The sequence below is a fragment of the Seriola aureovittata genome, chromosome 7 (assembly GCF_021018895.1).
Source record: "Seriola aureovittata isolate HTS-2021-v1 ecotype China chromosome 7, ASM2101889v1, whole genome shotgun sequence".
NCBI classification, from domain to species: Eukaryota; Metazoa; Chordata; class Actinopteri; order Carangiformes; family Carangidae; genus Seriola; species Seriola aureovittata.
Window position 1 is genome coordinate 24,171,447 of NC_079370.1, and position 22,752 is coordinate 24,194,198.

The window sequence follows — 22,752 nt, forward strand, 5'->3', positions numbered from 1 at the left end:
TTCTAAATCTCATTGAAAATATATCCTGATAATATACCAACAGAAGTTTCCTCTTGTGTTTTTGGTTTTGGAAAGGCCAAAAATGACATTATCCTTCCATACTTTAAATGCCACATCACTTTTAATACAGCCCAATATACATTACTTCAGTATGTAGAGAAATCTAAATCTTGACAGACTGGCTGAAAACATCTCTTGGGGTTTGGGGAAATTATTAAGGCTTTTTATATCATGTTGTGGTGCTTTATAGACTAATTTATTAAGTGATTCTGGCAGCTGATCACTTTGTTTACTATACTATGTCTTATATGTCGCTGTCTATGTCACACACACGAGAACCTTACAGTTCATGAGGTTTGTCCATGTATTCACGGCCTTGGTTGCTGTGCAACCTCCGCTTAACTAAATCTCAATTTTGATCAAATCATTGAATTAAATTTGGCCTGATGAACAAGCAGTGAAAATCTAAAGGTATCAAATAGCATTTTGAAATATGAAGGATACTTTTTGGATTTGATTTGCTTCTAGAAAATGATCAAATTAACATTTAATCAAGACGGAGAATTGAATCAGATCAACAAACTGCTGTTATTGTGTATCTCCACTTTGACCCTTCAAGGAGACGTGTCTCTGGAGCAGGTAAAAATAGATGTCTGCATTTACAGAAACTTGCTACAATAATGCTGATGAATGATGGAAATGATTTTGTTTTTAGTGTACATACTGTAGAGCAACAGGTTAGTGTAAAGGAAATCTAATGATTCGTCTTTTGGTCCTTACTTCACTTTAATCCAGTGACATCCATCCATCTACAACCAGCTACTAGCCGGGAATATCCCAGAAGAGGCGTGCTCCGCCCCTCCTGTCCTTCTCTGCAGTGCACATGTTCTCACCATGAAGCCCCTGCAGGTCAAACCACTGCATCCTCTCCACCTCAGTCCAGCCCGGCTCAGCTTCCCCACCCGATCCATACTGCACAATGCATTCCTGCTCTGCCTTGTTCATTGTTGGCCAAACAAAGTTGCACACATTGCTGAGTCAGGGAGACTGTATACCAGCAACGTGACTGACCTCAGCTCTGATTAGTGTGTTCTCCCAGAGGGTACGGCATCCAAACTCAGTGTAGCCCACAGTCTGGGCACCTGGGTTAGCACTTACCAACATCCAAACTTCGCTTTGTCCAACCCTTGCAAGTGTAGTCCTAATAGACCAACTGTTGATCAGCAACAATGACTCAACAGTTATTTGGTCAGCTGCTTAGATTTCTATACAGTGTCCAATTTCCAAACCAAAACTACTTACTATATTCGACTTTAAACACACTCCTGCTCGCACTTTTAATTTGCTCAGCAGTGGAGGATGGTGCTGCAAGCAAGTGACCAGCATCACAAGATGTTTCAGCTCGAAAAGCTAATGAGCCAAAACAAGTGACATAGCAGTGTTACTGTCACTGTACTTTCGTGGTGATTAGTCTTTTATTAGCACTTTCTGCTGGATTTCTGCCACTGTCAGCTAGCGCGGTGTCATGTGACTTTATTGTCAGTACACTTAGAAATTTTCCTAGAGGCACTGTATCAATGTTGTTGTTATTCCTCTAGCTGCCTGTAATGGTGTTGCTTTGGCCATAACCTTATTATGAACTGATGATTGAATGCATACATTGGGAATTGATGTTTTCCTAAATCCAATTAGATTTTTAACCAATTTGAATAACCATAATTATTTATTATCCAAAATGAGACCATATTCGAGTTTAAAAGTATGGACAACTACATACCTTGAGTACTCAGTAGTTGTTACTACATTATGACATGAGTACTCAGTCCTCATGGGTCATACCGCAACCACCATCAGACTAATCTTTCACTCACAAAACTATATCTTGCACGGTTGTGATGCTATCGTGGTGACAAAAATCTGTCCACATACACAGAGACATATCAACATCAGCCAAAGTGCTCAACCACAAGACACATAGCTACATTCTTCATATGCCCAGCCCTTTGCCCTTGTCTTCAAGCCCTGCTCTATTTCAAGCTCAAGCTTACAGGCTAAATGACACACTTTGTGTATGCTAATTGATGAGTGCTTGATTCGCTCGCCTCTGAGCCACAGATTCTGAGGATGATCCCATATGGCTCTGTTGTACTTGCTAAATCAAGCACACTTTGTGTATTTCAAATATTTGAAATATGACTTCCTCCCAGCCCATCCACACTTCATCTCTCTGTTTTTGATTTTGCTAAGGGATTTTGTCTAATGAAGTGCTGCCTGACACACATGTAACACAGTGAGAGGTACAGATTTTACATTTCACAATAACTTTCAGCTGCTACCCGGAGTGAAAAACCTGTTTTTTGGAGCGTGAGTTGTGCACATCACGGTTTGTGATCTTTCAGGTGAAGGCATTCACAGGTTGCTAACAGCTTCTGAGTTTCTGTAATTTGTGCAGCCTCACGCATGATCCTGATCATGTCATGTGTGACTGCCTCACATACAATGATTCAGAGTTAGTAATGCTCCAGCTTGTCTGTCTTGGTTTCCTTCATTCTACTACCTGTCTGTGACTGTGCTGTGTGTGTCTCTGTCTGTCTGCTCCTGCAAAAATATGGAAACAATCTGTCATGTTAGGAATTTGGAGAATCTGTCATTCCTTGGTGTTTTTGGACTGTGTAGACACACACACACACACGCACACACGCACAGGCAGTCCCATGACTGCTGCACTAATACACGCGGTGCCATTATCCTGTCCTAATTATACACAGCTTAGAGTCAGCCCTGCCTATCTGGTACTCAGGGGTTCTCTCCCCTGAGCTCATTTTTTTCACTTGTACAACATTTCACACACACAGGCACTTTTTGACATGATTGTCATCCTTATTTGGAAGGTAGAAACTCCCGCTGGGCACGTTAGATGCTTAACTAGTTCAGACACGTGGAGCACATCTCTGTTGTATAGGTTGTAACTGGTGGAGACAAGCAGAAGCACCTGTGTCACACAGCACGGTGCTGCAGCTGAGCACAGGGTGTAGCCACAACAGCAGGAAACTGCATGAAAACTCAACTAACATGATTTTCTTCTGCTTTTTTGTGAATTTAAAATGGCTCAGGGTGATGTGCTCTCTCAACGTGAATTAAATCACTCAGTTAATGCTGAATAGATTAGTCAATAAATCAATTAATTGACTAGCAAAAAACTACAGTTTTCACAATCAGTTTCTTAAGATTGATTAAGAAAAATGCCAACCATTGATTGGAACCAGGTCCTCAGATGGGAGGATTATTGCTTTTCTCTGTTTCTTATCATGGTAATCTGAATATCTGCCGATTGAACAGTTTGATAAGCCCCACCCACGATAGTTACTGTTGCTACACCTGTCAAGCTTTCTGTTTCTGCACAGCACAGATGCAGTTTACAATGATTATGGTGGCAAATTTACCACTAAAAGACTTTTGCAATTTCTTAAACAATGGTCCTTGATTTCAGACAGAGCTGCACAACAGCAGCACATTTCTACCCAGCAACTGTCAAACTGCTTAAATGACAACTGTTGCTGGCATATTTTGTCAGCTGTAGCTAACTAAGTGATTTAGCTCCATGAGCTAGTTGTAAATGTTTGACATTTTAATGTTTCTACCTGACTTGCTATAAAATAAGAACCCTGTAAAAGGGTCTTGGTAAGCACTTGATAGCTACATGCATGGTATTGTGCTAAAAGACTGAGGCTAAAGCTAGTTTAGCAGTTAGCTAGTTCAAGGAAAAATGTAAGGTCAGACCGTTATTCCTGTTTGCATTGTTAAGTTCCAAGAGGAAGGTCCCTTAGGATAAAGAGTAAGAACAGTAAAGGGGGGAATTATTAGGGGGTTTTACATAATGTTCTGGTGCGTTATAGACTAAATGATTAATCATATAATTGAAAAAGTAATTAAGAGATTAATAAATAAAATATTTTTAATTCATAGTTATGGCTCTAGACGTTGTCTTCCTTATTTTAAATTGAAAAAAGGTACACATTGCTACATGAGCAGATTTGAAGATAACACGACTGCCGCTGACATTCATGTCAGTTCATATTTCTTCCAGCAACATTGCATCCCATGGGAATCTATTTCTGGTCAACAGCTGACAGTTTTAATTTGCATAACATCCCAAAATCTAACATCCAAAAAACAAGGCACATTAAAAACTTTAAAGTGATAATTGCCCAGCTCTGTTCATCAGATTTTCTCTCTCCGCCTCTCATCCTCTGTCTCACATCTTCATGTCTTCCCTTCACAGCTTTGAGGAAGTTCCCTGAACAGGAGCAGGAGTGTGATTCTGTGTCCTCTCTCTTGTTTTGTGGTCCAGGTGGAATCGCGGGACACGTTGAACAGCATTGCGCTCAAGTTCGACACCACACCCAACGAGCTGGTTCAGCTGAACAAGCTGTTCTCCAGAGCTGTGGTGCCTGGCCAGGTGTGAACCGCCGTGCAAGCCCTCACTGATAGATTCAGATGCATCACCTCTTCACTGTCCTACAGCAACCTCATATCCACAGCCACCCACTAACTGCTCCACCTCGTACAATTCTCTTTGACGCATAAAGCATTCTCAGTGGTTTCCCATAATTACTAAATATTTCCTGGATGTGGGAATTCATATGGAAAAATTGGAAATAGAGGGTTTTTAGGGAGCATCACATGCTGCATGTGTGTATCATTTCTCTCTGAGACTTGCTGACTCACTAACCACAGCCCTACTATCTGTATCCCCACTTAATTGCCTGCTAATTACAGCGTCACTTGTCCCATTAGGATTCAATTCATTGCAACAGACCTATTATGTTTCTTAAAAGGTATAATTATATGTGTGATCCTTAAATTCTCCCAAAGATGCTTTAGTTCCGACAAGATGACACAAGCTACCAATCTTTAGCCTGGCAAACACAGTGCCAGCTTCCCTGGCTCATGTTCTGCTTCATGTTTCTCGTTTCTTTTTTCAGCAATAGACCCAAATTCTAAATCTGTTTTTTAATAGGGGAAAGGGACAAACATGCAAAATGATATTTTGTAGCCGTATTCCCTGGCATCAACATGAAATCCAGACAAATGGAGAGGAGCCATGTACGCCAAACGCGCTGGCATCCCCCAACTCGGCTCTCGGCAAACAATGCTGAGTTGAGCTGCGTCCAAACACTGGGGTGTAGAGAGCCCTTGTTGAACCATTATCTCTGCTCCCATTCCTCGGCTGAGGCAGAAGTTACACCACAACAAAAACAGCCACTTTTTAACCATAAACCTGTATCTACTTCATGTACAGTCCAAACATTTACAATCTAAAAAGAGCTTCAGTCCAGAATTATAGCTTTAATCCTCTAATAGAAACTGTACAGGTCCAAATGAGGTAGTTGTCCATGTGGCTACAGATATAATCTCTGTAATGATACCACTTCTTGTATTAGTGTAGGTCAGTGACACTTCTGACATATCTTCATTTGACATATTTTAATTTGCATTTGGAAAGTCTTTCATGTCTGTATTATATGGAATGAATAAAAGGTTAGTTTGACATTTTGGGAAATATGTACTGCTGGAAGAGGTATTCAGACCCTAAAAGAATGTAAAAGTCCTGCTTTGACAATTCTACTTGATTAAAAGTGCTTAAAGTATTACCAGCAAAATATGCTTAATCAAAGGAAAAGTATTTTATAATGATTCTTTTCAGTGGCTTTTCTCTCAGTTTTGTTAGTCTAGTGTTATCAGTCTTAATTGTACTTGGTGACCTCAAGTAAATCCCAGTATGCATAATTTCACACAACTCTCATCAGCCACAATAACTCGTGCAGGGCCCTTAATCTATAATAATCCATCGTATTGTATAAATTCATTGTATGATTTGTATATAGAACCAATATAAGTACTAACAGTATACCAAATATTTTAAACAAATGTAGTGGAGGAAAAAGAACAATGTTTCCCTTTTGAAATGGAGAGTAAGAATAAAATGGCATAAAGTACAAGTACCTCTGTACTCAGTACTTCATTTAATGCACTTAGTTACTTTCCACCACTAGAAATACTTAGTTCTCACGAGTTAGATGAGAAGATCAATACAACTCTCGTGTCTGAACACTAAATATAAAGATACAGCCAGGACATGGTCATCTTATCTTAGCATAAAGAACGGAAACAGGAAGTAGATAGACAAACAGACAAACCCGGTACCCAGCAAATATAGAAACCAAACATAAGCACAAAAGGTGAACAACAGAATAAGAATGCACATAAATAATTTAAAAAACTGTTTTCCCAAAATACCAAAATATTCCTTCTACAGCCAGTAATTCCCCTACTTCACCACTACATTACACATCTTTGGGGATAGCATGTGGTCATTGCAACACGCAGATGCACATATTCCATCAATATAGAAATGGACACAATTAGTTGATCAATCAATTAGTTGATAGACAGAAAATGAACCACCAACAATGTGGATGATTTATAAATTCTGTTAAATAGCAAAGATGTTGCTGATTTTCTTCGACCTCTATGAAAGTCAGTTAATATCTTTGGGTTTTAGACGATTGGTCAGATCAATGAATTGTAATGGGCATTTTTCACTATTTTCTGACATTTTGGGGATCAAAGGTTGAATTGATTAATTGAGCAAATAATCAACAGGTTAATCTATAGTGAAAACAATCATTAGTTGCAGCCCTTTTATTTATGGAAAGTAATTCTGCATCAACTAGTTTTAGTCTATGTGTTCTAACTCCATGAAAACCATCAGACACCTCGGTGCCATCACTGCTATCTCTAACATCCGTCATGATTGTGACTCTCCCTTTCTCTGTTTATCCTTGTCAATAGCATGAGGCTCGTTACACGATGTCATGTGATTTGTCCTGTCAGACTGGTGTTGTAGCTGTGTGTGTGTGCATGTGTGTGAGAGGGATTCCCCCTTATCTCCCCCCCATGTGCGTGCATGTGTGGTGTGCAGTGCGTGTTTGCACAAAGGCAGTGCCTGTGTAAATACAGACATGGATTGTGTTTGCAGGTTCTGTACGTTCCTGATCCCGAGTACGTCTCCAGTGTCGGAAGCTCCCCTTCCCTCAGTCCCATCAGCCCCCTGTCTCCCACCTCCTCAGAAGCTGATTTAGAGAAGGTGACGGTATGTTGACCACGATCATGACGCACAATCACACACACACTCAGAAAATGTCAAAGTAGATTAACCTAACTATTGTGCTGTTTTCCGGAAAGCTACACTGTTGGAGTAGCCTCGTACTTACTACACTGTGTTATCATCCAACTAATGTTAGACAAGGTAATCATCCAGGCAGCAGAGGCATTTTAATTGTTTGTGCAGGGTCACTTCCTCAAATGAATTTGTGGAAGTCAAGACAAGCAGACACATGATGATGCTCAACTAGAACATTTAGACCCTGCTCACCATACACAGTGTCTCTCACACACACACACACACACACACACACACACACACACACACAGAGAACCACACCAACAGGAATATAGCCTGTGCCTCCCTGTCACCACTGTATACACAACACCATACTGACTTATCCTTCAGCCAGCGTTTATAGCTCACTTTTTATAGCTCTGTTCATTGTCAGCCATAACATGAACATCCACGATGAAGTGTCATGCTGTCAAGGACAGAAAAGACAGACAGACCTGCTAATGAAACCTGCCTTGCATTTTCCAAGGATGGGACAGGAAGTGATAAGCATGCACATGTAGTCGGGCGCAAGGACATCTGTGTTAAGGTAGTTCTTGTGAGACTGTGAATGCTAGCTTTAGTTCAGGTGAAGAACATTAAATCACACACAACTACAAAAATGTCAATGACACAATAAAATCAAAGACCTTTTTTTTTTTACTGTAGTCTTTGATGGAAAGACAGCAAAGTGCAGGAGACAAGGTGTCATTATATTGTCAACAAACTCTGGTGTTGTATCTGTGTTTTTGTCAATAAAATCGCCCCAAGTCAAAAAGGGACAAAATGAATTACATACATACATACATACATATATATTAGATCTAGGATGAAAAGCTTATACATACAAGTTAGAACTGTGTCGGTTATTTGTCGTTTTGATGTGCATAGGTATATTTCCAACACCTGCTCTAGGGTTTGAACACAACACAACTAACCTGACAAACTTGTTCTGAGAGCATTTTGTCTTTAAGTGTTTTTCCCAGATTGAGCAGTTCTGTTGTTCACTCACAGGATCTACTGTCTAACAACCAACCTCGATAAATAACAGAGGGTTTCTGACCATGTTGAATAATACTGTTTGTCCTGCATGGACTATAACCTTGTATGTGCCGTGTCCATTAATAAGACTGATTTAGTATTCACATTTGACCTACAGAGGGAGAAGCAGATTACCAGAGTGACTTTTATGGAAAAACAGCTTGTGGTCCTTTTCAAACGTGAAGCTGTAAAATTGTGAGAGCATGTACAAAAGAAAGTGCATGTGTTAAAGAGGCCATTAGATAAACTGGTTACTTAATTACCATCCAAGCTGCTGATGGCGCTTTTGGTTTGATACATTACTGTAGTTTCTGTATAAGAAGATAGAAACACATGGCATTTACATGTTGTTGACGATATATTCATTTTGGCACACGTAAACCTGTATGTGATAAACTACAGAAAATACCTGAGCAAAAATCTATGTCATAACCCTTTCATTTCAGTCTCATCTTGTCCTGAACTGATATTTGGCCATATGTACATCACATCTAGTGATGCTAGTGTAGCGTGAGAAACAGAGACCAGCTGGAGGTTGGCTGCATGTAGTTTGTGTCTGACCTCCAGTCTGGTCCAGTGCGCATCCTGTCCTCACACCTCTAAGACCAGCAGCATGAGCCATCTCCCTCAGGTGCTGTGTCTCCAGCATCTGAATGAGCCAATCATTAAGCACCGCAGTGCTCCCTTAAGAAATATGACTGTTTGCTGGTCACCATGGAAACAGTCGTCTTGTTTTGCCGCCTTTGTAAGAAAATGGATACTGCCGTCTCCACTGCCATCACTCTTCGCTGCCGCTCCACTTGAGTTTAGACTCCCTCCCACCACAAGCCTTCTCCCTCTCGTCTACTCTAATCTCCATCCGTTAATTTCTCCACGCTTCCCAAAAAGAAAGGGCCCTGTTCATTTACTACTTATCTATTTAGGTCATGCCTGTGAGAACAGGAGCATATTCTGCGGCTCTCGACGGGGGAGGATCAGAGAGAGGGGCTGTGACTGCAGAGAAATTAAGCCTTTAAAAGTGATGCCGTGTCTGATATTTAGAGCAACTAATGAACGGAGCTGTGTGCTCTCCCAGACAAGCAGCCAGGCAGCAATTATTCCAGGCAGAGGAAGTGTGCTTGGAGGGCAGACGGGAGGGAACATTACCTCACCCGATGTGTAAACTGTGTGTGTGTGTGTGTGTGTGTGTGTGTGTGTGTGTGTGTGTGTGTGTGTGTGTGTGTGTGTGTGTGTGTGTGTGTGTGTTGTGTGTGTGTGTGTGTGTGTGTGTGTGTGTGTGTGTGTGTGTGTGTGTGTGTGTGTGTGTGAGTGTGTGTGTGTGTGTGAGTGAGAGACTGTGTTTGTGCGTGTGAAAGTGTGTGTGTGCGTGTGAAAGTGTGTCTGTATCTGTCATCTGTGCATGTTAGTGTGTGCTTGCCTGCACACTCCTGTCTCTCTCTCCTTTTTTGAGGGTTTTAGTTGGTAGTTATATAGAACTAGGCAGCATCCAGGTGCTGTTTGATTTTTAAACCACAGGAAGGACCTTAATAACTCGCTCTGCTTCTGCTTTTATTTTTTGTCCAGATTCCCCAGCATCTTTTTAATTACAAGCCTATTTTGGTGCGCGGCACGCTCGACTCTGTGAGGATATTATCCAAATAAATGGCTCTGGGAGGTGTATAGTAATTGCAGTGCAAGCAGCAAATAGCTAGTATAACCCTGATCAAGATGAGTGCTCTAAAGAAAACTACTTTCAGATGCTTCTCTTTTAGTTTTGGATATAAAAAGAGTCAAATCTGTAGCACCAGATGTTTAAACAGCCTATTAGACCTTCAAGGCCATTTAACAAAACAGAGGTTTTTCACTTCAGAGTGTTATTTTTATTAATTTGCATCAAAACTGAAATCATATGTATTTTTATTGAAGCTGTGTTAACACTCACACAGTTGTATTCCATAAAAGAAAGCTTGTACATGATGAACCCTCAAAAATACATAATAAACATGGTGAGTGTTTCCCTAAAATCCTCCTGATTCTGTCAAACTGGAGGGTGCCCAACAATTCATGTAGCCAATACCAAACTGTTCGGTGTTTTCTAGTGTTATAGTAAAAAGTTTGTGAGAGGAAGTGTGTATTATTTCTTCTTTCAAAAGTTACATATTGTTGCTTTAAAGTCCCTGTGGCTGAAACACATTTATCACTTTGTGCAGACACCTCCAAGAAGTTGCTGTGGAGTTTACTTCTGCAACAGTTTAACTCATGTAACACATTAAATTGGATTAAGTCTAGCATTTATGAAGTGTGTGTATGTCTCCTACTAAATACAGTTAACACCCTTAAATTTTTCCATTTTCAAAAAGCAGGGGGAAGGGTTTATTTGGAAGAAGTGTCAAAAAAAAAATCTATACAGAATCTCCTGCAAATTATAAATCCATCATATACTTTAATGCACTTGTTATACAACACTATTTATGCTACAGTTAGCAAGGTAAAAGTTTTTCTTTCATCCATTTACATTGTTCAGGGCTCCTGTGATAGAGCTAAAGGCCTTAAAGGCAGCTCTGAAGTGTCTTCATGCACTCCCTCTGCCTGCTAGCCTGCTGGTATTGGCAGCAAAAAGTAACACATCTTGCAGGCATGGATTGTTGGCTGGCTGTGTGTGTGTGTGTGTGTGTGTGTGTGTGTGTGTGTGTGTGTGCGTGCGTGCGTGCGTGCGTGCGTGCGTGCGTGCATGGGTAGCTGGCTGACTTTCCGGCTGGCGGTCTTGCTGTCGTTGGATTATTTGGCAGCCGCCGTCTCGCTGGCGTGCTTGCTCTCTGGTCATCTGTGTGGGCAGACGCGTCCTCTTTGTCCTATCCAGACCTTTCTCGTGCTTATACTGATACACACACACACACACACAATTACTCACCGTGGTGGCACAGCTACTACTGTGACCTTCTATGTCTCTTCCTCTTTTGGCACCTCTTTTGCCTCTCTCCTTCCTTCCTTCCTTCCTCCCTTCCACTGGGGTGAGAGCTAAAATAAGTAGCGGAGGAAGTAGATCCAGCTTAGGTTACGTATATATCTGGCGCCACATTTGTGAAGATCTCACACAGGTGAACAGGTTTTCATCTCCTAAAATCCTGCAATTACCAAACGTTACCGTATTTTGGTGCGAATTTCGTGGTCGGCTCATCAGGGTGACGGCGTGACTCTGGGATGTGATTTTGGGTGATAGGAACAACGGCACAGATTGTGTCTTGAAGACTTCTGGCCTCAGATGTTTGATGAATCACAACCATTGTGTGCTCCCTCTTGCAGAACGCAACCGTGCCCACAAGGTGGAGCTGTGGATCGACTTTTGATTGCACCGTGTGTCACTGTCAAGGTCAAAGCTGGGTGGCACCTGCAGACTTCGTCTTTGAAATCTTTATTATTACATAGAAGCAACATGTCATTCAAGAGGGATTTTACCAGAATTCTTAAAGAAATATCAGATGTTTTTCCTTTTTCACTACTACAAAATGGCTTTTATTGATATATTACCTGTCATATTTACAATATATCACAGCCATATTTTACAGGAACCACAGCTGCTTTCTAGATTTTTTCTTCTCTACGTTTAACAGAGGGTGAGAGGAGAAATATATATTGGTTGGAAACTAAAAGGATATTGATTTCTGTAGCCCCACCACAGCTGTCATCTAACACTGTTACACCCATCTCCCGTCCCCAGCATCAGTGTCAGCTTTCTCTACAGTGGATTACTGTGATGCTGAGGGACAAGCCTCGAGGTGGTCACATCAGGCCTTGTTTTGCCCAGCACCCCTCCCTCTACTTTTCTCACCTCAGCGCTTCTCTTCCCGTACAATCTATTTCAATACTCTTCCAACCTACCTTCCTCCTCACCCCCCGCCCCCTTCCCCTCAGCAGTTACTCACAGTCTGAGGCCAACACAGCAGCTCTTTCATCTTTGGATTTCAGTGCACCAGTCATTCCACTATGCAGCACTATGCTCTTTCTCTCCTTTTGATGTTACACACGCTGAAAAAAAGAAATCCTGTTTTCAAGACTCTGACTGGAATCTGGTCTCTTTGGGACGCTGGCAAGTCGTGGCTCACCCAGGATGAGGTCAAATAAAGTCTGTTTGTCTGCAGTATAGGACTTTTCAGTGACGTAGTCTCAGTTCCTCACCGTTTTTCATTTCTGCGACAGCTGTCTGTTATCTCGCCCCTGACCTGACCTCACCTCACCTGTGTGGTTTTACAGTGTAAGCAAGTGTGCAGTTGAAGGTTAATATTTGGTGTAATAAAGACACAGGCATGTTTAGTATCATCCAGCACAAGCTGAGAAAATATGGGATCCTTTGGAGGCCAGAGCAGAACAAACACTGGTCATATATTAGAGGATATTAATAGTGCAAAGAAAGCAGAAGTCCAGAAAAGCAATATTCACATGAAAAATATGAAGGGGCTGTGGCAGGATGATGCTGTCCTAACTTTCATAGCCTTAAACTGTATTGATCCCACAAGTTAACTCTTATTCTGCATTCACAGCTTCTTCTAGTTTCATGTCAGCGAATCATTGCACAATGCAGTTTATAAAGTGATAAGATAAAGCAAAGCTGATGAACATGGTAAAATGTATACCTCCTCTATATCAACATGTTAGCATTGTGATTGTTGACATTAGCATTTAGCTCAAAGCACCACAGTACATAAGTACAGCCTCATAGAGCCACTAAAAATTCACTCAGACACTTGAGTCATGAAGGTAAAACTATTAACACAACCTGGAGTGCAGTGAACCAACAAGGATATGCAGTATGTTATTGGGAAATTAATTTACAAAGCAAGGGGTGCTATAGCAAGTATTGTGTATAAGAAACCAGACAGGTGGAGGTGGGGGTGTTGGAGCGAGAGAGCAGCACAAGCAGTAAATGGCAGCAAAGCTCAGTCGGGGAGGAACAACAGGGAAGAAAGAGGAGTTGTGTAAAACATGACTGGATTTTGTAGCACCCAATCTCTATAAGTTTTTTATACATCTCTCTGAATCTCTCTAAAGATTTATTCTGTAAATAGAATAGATCATGCCTAGGGTGGAAATGAAGAATATACATAGAAATCACCAAGTCATCACTAAGTCGTTTTAGACTGGTCTGTAGTGTTGGTCCAGTCTTAATTTTGCACATAGCTCAGTCTAATGCAAGTAAAAAAAATTATTTCACAAAAATAAAGACTGACTAATTTTTAGCCAATACATTACCATAGCCCATGTTACCATAACAATCAATGACACCTGCGCTAACCAGCAGCACCCAACAACTAAAAACAGGAAAACATGGCTCATAATTTGTGGTTTGTCAACATTGTAATGGAGTGAGCAAAGAGAAGGAGTTTTTTAGGGAACAAATCAGATTTTTCTTTGTTTTTAATATTTATTTATTTTTTATTGTTTCACTCTTCACTGAACTTCCCCAGTAGAACGTCCGTGGAACTGTTGAAGTCTTCCAAAAGACAAACTTTTTGTGTTGGGGTAAAGGGAGCCGAGCGGCTATATATGGGACAGTTCCTCAATCTGCCTTTTTTTCTTTTTATTTTGATAAAAGTCTTAATTTACCTAGAATTCATTGTACCACAGTGTGGTTTAAGATAGAAGTCTAGAACTAAACTGCTTTGTGTAACGTCTATCTGAAGTCTGACTATTTGTTCTATTTAAGCCACAGTCAAAGTCTATCTTTCTAGCCCCTGGTGAACTATTGAGACAGTGAGCCAAGTTTTATTTCAACTAGTTAATAAAACTTTCACATTAAAGCCAAAATAAAAGGACAGATTGTCGTCTTTCGACAATATGCCACCATTGGCAGCCAGTTCAACAGACCAACTTCTTTTCACTATCCTGTATTTACTGTGGTTTCAGAAAGTTATCAGCCCACACACACAAACATAAAGTGCAAATTCATTAGTTTTAGTATAACTTTGTTGTGCATGTCAACATTTGGCAAACTACCAAAAGAAATCTTAACATCTCACCTTCTTTTGCCTGAAGAGCAACAGCTCTCAGCTGATGGACACTGAGTGTGTCTCCGCAGTCGTCTCAGTGCTCTCTCATGTGGACTGTGTGGGACGTGTGATGGGTGTTATTTTGTTACCAACACATAACACCCCTTTCTCAAATGTGCCAGATCTAATGACAGGGAATGTAAGACTGTGTTTGTTATGCATTTCTGTGAGGGTGGACATGTTTTGACATCCGTAGCTGTTCATTACAGCCCAGGTGTGTGCGCCACATGCGTGTTCCTGTTGCCGGATGTGTTCTAGTCAGTGTTAACTTTTATTTTTTTTGAGTTAAAGCTGCCCTTTTCATATTTAACCTCGGTGCAGGAAGGCTGGCCAGTGCAGTTGTGTAGGTGAGATGTGTTCAGTTTAAGTGGATGATGAGCTGGTTAAATTCCTACATACAGTCAACCCTAACCCTCAACCCCTCAACAGCTGGGCCTCTGATCTTAAATTCATCAACAGTAGATGCTCTCTCAGTTCAGAAACAGGCTTTTTTAGTCGCTCTTGAAGCTTTATTTTTAGCTCTAATCCCTCTCCCCCTTATCTAACTTGTGTATTTTTCTCCTCTCCTTTCTCAGAGAGGCTTGTTTTGGCTGTAACAGATTGGCCGGCCCCCTCAGCCTTCCCTGGCTGCCAGTGTCTGGGCTGCTTGTGTCGGTGTGGGTCAGTAGCTGCGGGCTGTTTGTCGACTGTGCTGGGAGACGGCGAGGGGGAGGTGTAGGGGTGGGTGTCAGGAGGACAGCAGACAGTTGTTCTGGGCTTGAGCTCTCTTCTCTCTTCTCTAAGCTCGTCACTGCTACAGTAGCTCTTCACAGCTCTTCACTTAGCTTCTCCATTGGCTCTTCACACCCCCCCACCCCCACCCCCCCAGTCAAAATCCCCCTTAATGATAACTCCCACACACTCCTCTCTGTCCTCCTTTTCCTTTTTGTTCTCTGTCCTCACACCAGTCTCTCTCTTTCATTGCCTTTAGCTTTCTTTATCTCCTCATCTTTTTATTTCTTTACAGAAGATTTTCCCTTTTTAGTTGCTTTTGCTGCAGTTTCAACTCCTTTTTCCTCATTCCTGTTTCTCCTATTCCTCACTTCTTCTGATCTTCCCATCCTTTGTCTCCTCCAGCAATCATTCAGTGTCACAGACACAGTCCATCCTGCAGAGCATTGTTCAGTCAGTCAGACCAACAGTCCTACAAAATGTCCCCCCGGTCAGAAAGCTGTCCATGTGGACAGTTATTCAGAGTCAGTCTGAGTCAGTCTGTCCCCATGGCTCAGCCATCGCATGGCAACAGGCCACTGAAAGAAACACCAACCCCACCACACCTCGTGTTTCCAGCCCAGCACACACACCATCTGTGGTAGATTGCTGTTACCACATTAGTTAGCACAGCATAAATGAAGAAGCAGAAACAAAATTGCTTTATGGTGTTTGTGTCAGTATGAAATAGAACAACTTGCTTGAGACTTAATTTAGATTCCTTCTTGGCTATGCAGCATCTGGCAGACTGTAGAAAAATAAGTGTAATCATGAGGTAATTATTACAATTTTTTAATAAGCATTGTATCTGAACATCTAAATGCTTCTTAATAACATTGTTTAGCAGTTCTGCAAGTTATCATTACAGTCATTGACTTATCTTTATTAAACAAACCATGTTTTACAGCCCTCTGTGCTCAATATAACTGGGAGAAAATAAAGAATACTTGTATATGTAGGAATATATATGGCTTTTTGATGTCTTTCACTGCTCTCTCCAACTTGATGAGTCCGCTTTACATGCCAATGCACATACAACTGGTTTTATACTCCTTGTATATAAAGAATACACCCATGCACTCTCACACAATCTGTGTGCCTCTGCTGAAACACATAATGGGTGAAGTCAAGTTTTGTGCACAATATCATTGACGGCAGGGGAGGGGCTAGATGGGTGACAACCGTGGAATCTGATCAGAAGGTCATAGGTAGTTGGCTTGTTAGTATTATGGATGGATTACTGAATGGCTCCCCTGCGTACAGGCCCAGGGTGCCTGAATGCATTGCAAAAGAACCAGGAAGTGATGCTAAACAGCTACAAAGAGACACAAAATGATAACAAAAAGATACCAAATGACTTCAAAGAGATGAAAAGTGACTACTATGGGAGGCAAAACAACAACAAGAGACACAAAACATTACCATGTCTGTGTCCAGGGGCCCATTGTCTCATAATCTGTTAACTGCTCTAAGCAATTTGGAGTTATTTATTGATATTCTTTCACATTAGAATATTTTAAGTTGTTTTTCTGGCATACATTTATTGCACTCTATAAATAATTTAGCTATTAATAATATATACTTTATAATTGCAAAGAACTAGGCTTTAAATTTGCATCGTAACACTTTTTTTCATATTTTCCCAATATGTCTATTTGTGGTTGTATTTCTTTGAAACTGTGCCCCAGTCTGACCCACCCATTCAAAAGTTTTTTTTAAATCCGCCTCAACTCAAGGGCATGTTAGTCTCTAATGAAATAACACTAACTAGGCATTGAGTTGTGCACGAAAGCACAATAATTAAAGCTTCAGTCTTATATGAATGTTTTTCACCTAATTACCACTGTGACGCTCAGGCACACAGGAGGCGTATTCATTTGGCTCATCATTGGGTTCCGTTTTAACCTGATTGCCCCGCTGTGCAAAAAATATCTGTTTATATATAGATAATACATTTAGAGACGCAAACACATTAGTTTGATGAAATGAGACACAATTTAGTTACACCATGCATCACCAAGTGAACCAAGCTCTGCCTGTTCGACAGCGCTTATTATTTAGTCTGTTTGGATGAATGCTGTTCAGAGATGCAGACGTCATGCATCCGTGTAGATATTGGTTTATAGGCAGCAGAATGAGTGGAACACATCGCGTATATTTTTAGGATTCATCACTTCATTTCACTGAACTCCAGATCATTGTTGTTTATTGCGACAAAAGACAAACCACAGTAGCCCAGTATAAAAGTATGCTAACAAAAGTTGTCTCTGTCCCACCCTTCCCTAATTTCCCCAATGTCCACAACCGCACCCACTCTACTCCAGGACTCTGATGGCCCCCCAAAACCAGAAGCCGTTCACCCTCCAGTGTTCTCGGCCCTGCGCCAGTCCAGAGTGGTGTCATCCACCTCCGAGGAGGAAGAGGCCCTCACAGAGAAGTTCCTCAAGATCAACTGCAAGTACATCACTGATGGAAAGGTAAAAACACTACCCAGTACTGGTCATGTTACACATTTCAACAGATGAAAGCACCGACAGCAAAACTACGCTTAATCTAGCCCCAGTTTATGCCCCTCATGTATTACCAGTACATCTGAGTCACTGAGCTAATCATGTGCTACCCTGTATGTAATGTATTTCAAGAATCCTTAAAGACTTAAACCAAAATTTTTTCACTGCAAAATAAAAAGTTGTGTGTCTTTTTCCTAATCCAAACAAAGACGGTGGCCAGAAATGTTCATAAGCCACAATAAAAATTTTACTGTTAGTTATATAGTGATGTTTAACCTCAGTAAAGCTGTTTTTTTTGTTTTCTTTCCCCCTTTTTTCTGCAGTATCAACCATGTAAATATCAAATGCTTTTTATTCTATATTCAGTGTTTTGAAGTGACAACAATAGATTCCACAGTAATACAGGGAGAAGAAATATCAAAAATTCCACATTATGTGTTTACAGTGCAGTGCCATCTATGATGATCACTGTCATTTTTTTGCTATTGCAAAAACATAATATTCTTTTTCTTTTTTGGTTCATTCTCAGAAACAAAACAGAGGGTGAGGTGTAGGGGGATGTGTGACGAGGACAGCAGACAGTTGTTATGGGCTCGAGTTATATAAACATTTGACTCCTTAAGGTGTTGTAAACTGAGTTTTCTAAAGTTAACATCTTAAAAGGTCAAACGCTGTGTTTAAGTCTTATTACAGTGCTTACCTTGGTTCCAGGAATTACGTTCTGATTTGCTTTTTTTTTTTTTTTTTTTTTTTACCAGATCAACATCAATAGTCAATTAAAAAAACTGTGTACTGTGTGTTCTGGTGTTATTCAGATCAGGCAGGATGGTCTGATATCTGTGTCTTCAACAGCACACTGCAGTATCCAGGCAGCTGTCCTGCTGTCAGACACACACACACACACACACACACACACACACACACACACACACACACAGATCCATGGTATTGAACCACTGCTGATTCACTCCCAGGTACCAAATGAAAGCACTGAAGTGGTCAGCGCTGCCAGTCAATAACTTCTACTTGATTTAGGACATTTGTGGTTGCAAATGGATTTTCCCTCCAGTTGTTTGACAGAGGTGCTTTTGATTATCCTAAGCTCTTATTTTATTTATTGTTATTTTATTTCATTTATCCATTAAAAGTAGCGATTGATCTCATTCTCCCTAATGCATTTCCTGTGTTGTTGTTGTTGTTGTTGTCAGGGTGCGGTGAGCGGGGTGTTGCTGGTGACACCCAACAACATCATGTTTGACCCTCACCGGATGGACCCCTTGGTTCAGGCCCATGGGTGTGAGGAGTATGGCATCATGTGTCCTCTGGAGGAAGTGCAGTCTGCTGCAATCTACAAGGAGATCACCGACCCCAAGATCAGAGAGGCCGTCCCAGAGTAAGAGAAAGCACAGATATATACCGTGTGTGCAAGTTCTGTAGCAGTAGACGAAGACTTCTTTTAGACCACACATGTAATTATTTAAAGTATATGCAGCTATAAAAGCCAACACTGACCTCTAACTCTGATTTACTCCTACATACATTCTTATTCTTATAGTTCAACATTAACCATCTTCCTCTATAATCATTCTCCCACTCCTGCCCTCTCAGGAATGCACCAACCTTGGTGTAGCCAGTGTAATTCTCTGCTGCACCCATGATCAGATTGCATCAGTAACCAACTAACACTTCAACCCCCCCCTCAAGACCCACATACACAAACACACACACACACTCACACCAAAATAAAAAGCACACGGCAATTACACCAGGGTTAATGAAGTATGCCTTCACCCTCCTACGTTCTGATTGCTCACGTCTTTATTCAGTAGGAAGCAGCCACTTCAGAGGATTCACTTGTGTTTCCTCCCACAGATTTGTCTGAGTTTTTTTTTTTTTTTTGGTTGTTGTTTGTTTTTTTTTAACTTTGTTTTTGTGCTGTTGAAGCCAAATTTATGCAAGGACAAATATGGTGTATCACTAGAAACCCTGTGGAGTCATTTTTTCTTTCGGTGTCTTCAGTTGGTAGCAGGATCTGGGCAGAGCTGTATTTAGCTGGTTGAGTATTGCCCGTGGAGCAGTTATTGTGCTGGCAAATGACTGTTTTTTTGTGCCAGGCCCAGATGTTTTCTCAGCTGTGATCCATTGTCTTTGTCTGCTCTGTCTCCTCTCTCTCTCTCTCTCTCTCTCTCTCTCGCTCTCGCTCTCTCTCTCTCTCTGTGTCCCTCTGTCTGTCTGAACACACAGCTGAGCAACAAGTGCCTGCAGGATTTGATTCTGTGCAGTGTGGTGGTTATTTGCCAGTGCTTTGTCTGTTTGCTTGCAAGTTTTTCAAGAACAAGAATTTCTTAATTTGTTAAGAATTTGATGGAAATAGAATAAACCATTGACCGGAAATGCATGTAATGCAGCTAATGAGGCCGTATTTATGTATTCTGGACACATCATGTCTGTCCATGCTGGTGTTTTCAGTGGCTGGACCTGTGCTGAATTTTCATGTAGTCGGGATAGTTGTGTAGTGTTGCATAGCACACAGAATTTTGTAACAGGATTGGGAGGTTAAAAGGTGTTTACACCTCCCATGAAAAACTGATTTGGCATCAAACCACTTGACCTGCTCATATTTCTGAATCAAAACCAGAGAGAAATGATTCTGTTGTCAGGAGATGAAGGCAGCCATTGTATTTTATTTAGATAAAAATTAAAAAGATAAATTCATTTGTTTTTGCTGACACATGAATAAGTTAAGTTTTGTTTTAAATGCTCGACATGTGTCTCTACAAATGTGCTTCCACCATAATAGACTGTTGAGACAGTAGACAGTTGTGCAGAATTCTCATGTTTAATCATTTTAATTGCATTTGAATTTGTTAAATAATGATGTTTTTGTGTTTTGTATTACTTGGTTAATTTAATGTGACTGAAATAATTGACTTGCACTTATTTAATTTCTCATTCAGATACTAAATCTTCTTGGTTTGTGCATCACAAATAGCCCGAGTTAGTGGTTCAAACTGGGTCAAGGTCCAAATAAACTACTTCCTACATTTCCAATAATGCAACTACTGTCTTTCATTAAACCCTTCTTTCAAACTCTGCGAACCCAGTGTGTAAGTCAGCCTTTCTGTAAAAGATTTGAAACCTCAAGCTGATCAGGGTTGTTCTCTCAGACATGAAAAGCTCCTCCAGAGCCAGAGGAGTTGTACCACTGTTTTTACAGGACAGCATTAATAATAACAACTAAACTCTAAATGGCCAAATGGAAAATCGTCTTAAAGTGCTTAAAATTTGAATCCCGGTATCAGTCGGTACACCTACATGGTATTCATGAAGAGAGGTTGCATGTGTCTTACTGCCGCTCTTTTCATATTTCCAGTGACCTGGAGCCTCTGCCAGCTGAGAGACACCCCTCCCAGCAGAAGGACCCAGAGCATCGCCTGAGGGAGCCAGGGGCCAATGACAGCGGCAGCACGGTCCCACGCAGCACCGAGGGCTCCATCTCCGAAGACGTCTTCACTGAGTCTGACCTGTCCCCCATCCGGGAGGAGGAGCAGGCGTCTAATGAGGACCTCCACCTGGAAAAGTCCTCTGGCGCTTCCACCGGCACCGGCTCGCAGGCGGCAGGCAGCGCCCACGGCTCAGTCAGCCAGCTGGAGGAGACCCCCGCGGCGAAAGCAGAGGACAATCCACCAGACACTGCCACAGAAAATAATAGCCAGTCCCCCATGGGATCCAAGCAGCACAGTGTAGAGAAGCCACCAAGCACACCCACTACCACCAGCAGCAGCACTAGCCAGGCCCAGGGTCCCAGCAGCAGCTCCTCTCGCCCGGGCTCCCAAAGCTCAGCCACCCCTGGTGCCACAGACACCACCACGGTCTCAGCCAGTCCACGAGGAGATGCCGACGAGGGGACAGACGTCTTCAAAACGGACACTATGCAACAAGGCAAGGAGGAGAATGTAGAGGAGACACAAAAGAACTCTGCAGAGGGTAAACACACTTACTTCGTAAAAGTTAGAAATCATATATATTACAATTACACATGTAGGACATTTCAGGTGATGAATACAGCCTCACGTTCTCTTTTAGCTGCAACTCTACATCCATATTCTTCTGAGAAGTATCATAAAGCTGCTACAGGATCACTTGTCTTGTGTTGTTTTGTGATAACCTTTCCCTTTCCACTCCGCCATGTTGCTAGTCATTGGAGTTAAAGACGAAGGGAAATGGCAGCCTCTCTGCTGTTATCAGCTTGCTGGAGCTAGCCAGGCTTTAAGGGGCTTTATGCAGCTTTTTGATCTCTCACTCCGGTGGTCTGGGCCACTCCTGTAGGCGATAAGCTAAAGCCTATCAAACACCACAATGTCACAAACACACCTAGAGCCCAAAGGGGAAACACAGTGACGATTAAACCTGACATCAAAACATCTTCTGAAACAGCATTCAGAGAGGAGTTATTTATATTTTACATCCTTCTCTTGTGGTGATTTCATGTGGATTTAGACAAACACTGAATTGCACAAAGAGTGGAATAAACTTGGTAATGTCTTCAATGATATGTTTAAGGATTGATAGATGTTTTACAAGTTGTTAGTCAGTCAGTTTATTGGCTTTATTTCTGCTCATGCCGAATGTTTGGTCCATCCCACATTAGGTATCGGACATCAAAAATAAAACAACACTTCTTCTGGTAACACATATGCAAAGCCAAAAGAAAAATGTCAGTTTTCACATTATATATACAGTATATACTTTCAATTATATTTATCTGCAACCTTTCAAATAAATAGTACACCAAATAGAAGGAGAAAGAATGGAAATGCTATGATAATGGATTATTTCTCCCACACTTTGTCAAAGTGACTGGCAATCTAATCAATACATTTTTAAACATTTTATTATTAAAAAATACTTTTTAAAAAAAATCATATTTGTAACAGTGTTCCCATCTTTAACTAATATTTATTCTAATTAAATATCCCTCTTTCTTGCCTGTTTCTCAGTTCCCATATCCCCCACTTTAGCCAACTTTTGTTTGTGCCCAGTATGATATATTTTTATAGAGCAGGTTTTCACTGATTCACTGAAAGATTTATAAGGCCCGAGACCCTGACTGAATACTAAACCACACAGGCTTGAGAGAAGTTATCATTATGTTTGAAACATCTTTTTTAAAACCCATATGCTGTTCAGGTATATACATTTGGTT

General features: G+C 41.2%; 1 protein-coding gene across 5 annotated transcripts in view; it reads left to right on the plus strand.

The window, feature by feature from the left end:
• The window catches only part of oxr1a (oxidation resistance 1a), a 159,069-nt gene that overhangs the window by 121,358 nt on the left and 14,959 nt on the right, over window positions 1-22,752 (plus strand). For 4 of the 5 annotated variants that reach the window (XM_056380075.1, XM_056380074.1, XM_056380078.1 and 1 more), the window contains 5 exons: window positions 4,352-4,459; window positions 7,043-7,156; window positions 17,361-17,513; window positions 18,755-18,939; window positions 20,920-21,533. In XM_056380075.1, the coding sequence (XP_056236050.1) occupies window positions 4,352-4,459; window positions 7,043-7,156; window positions 17,361-17,513; window positions 18,755-18,939; window positions 20,920-21,533 (1,174 nt within the window). The remainder of the gene's footprint in view (window positions 1-4,351; window positions 4,460-7,042; window positions 7,157-17,360; window positions 17,514-18,754; window positions 18,940-20,919; window positions 21,534-22,752) is intronic. The other variant, XM_056380076.1, reaches the window with a different exon arrangement.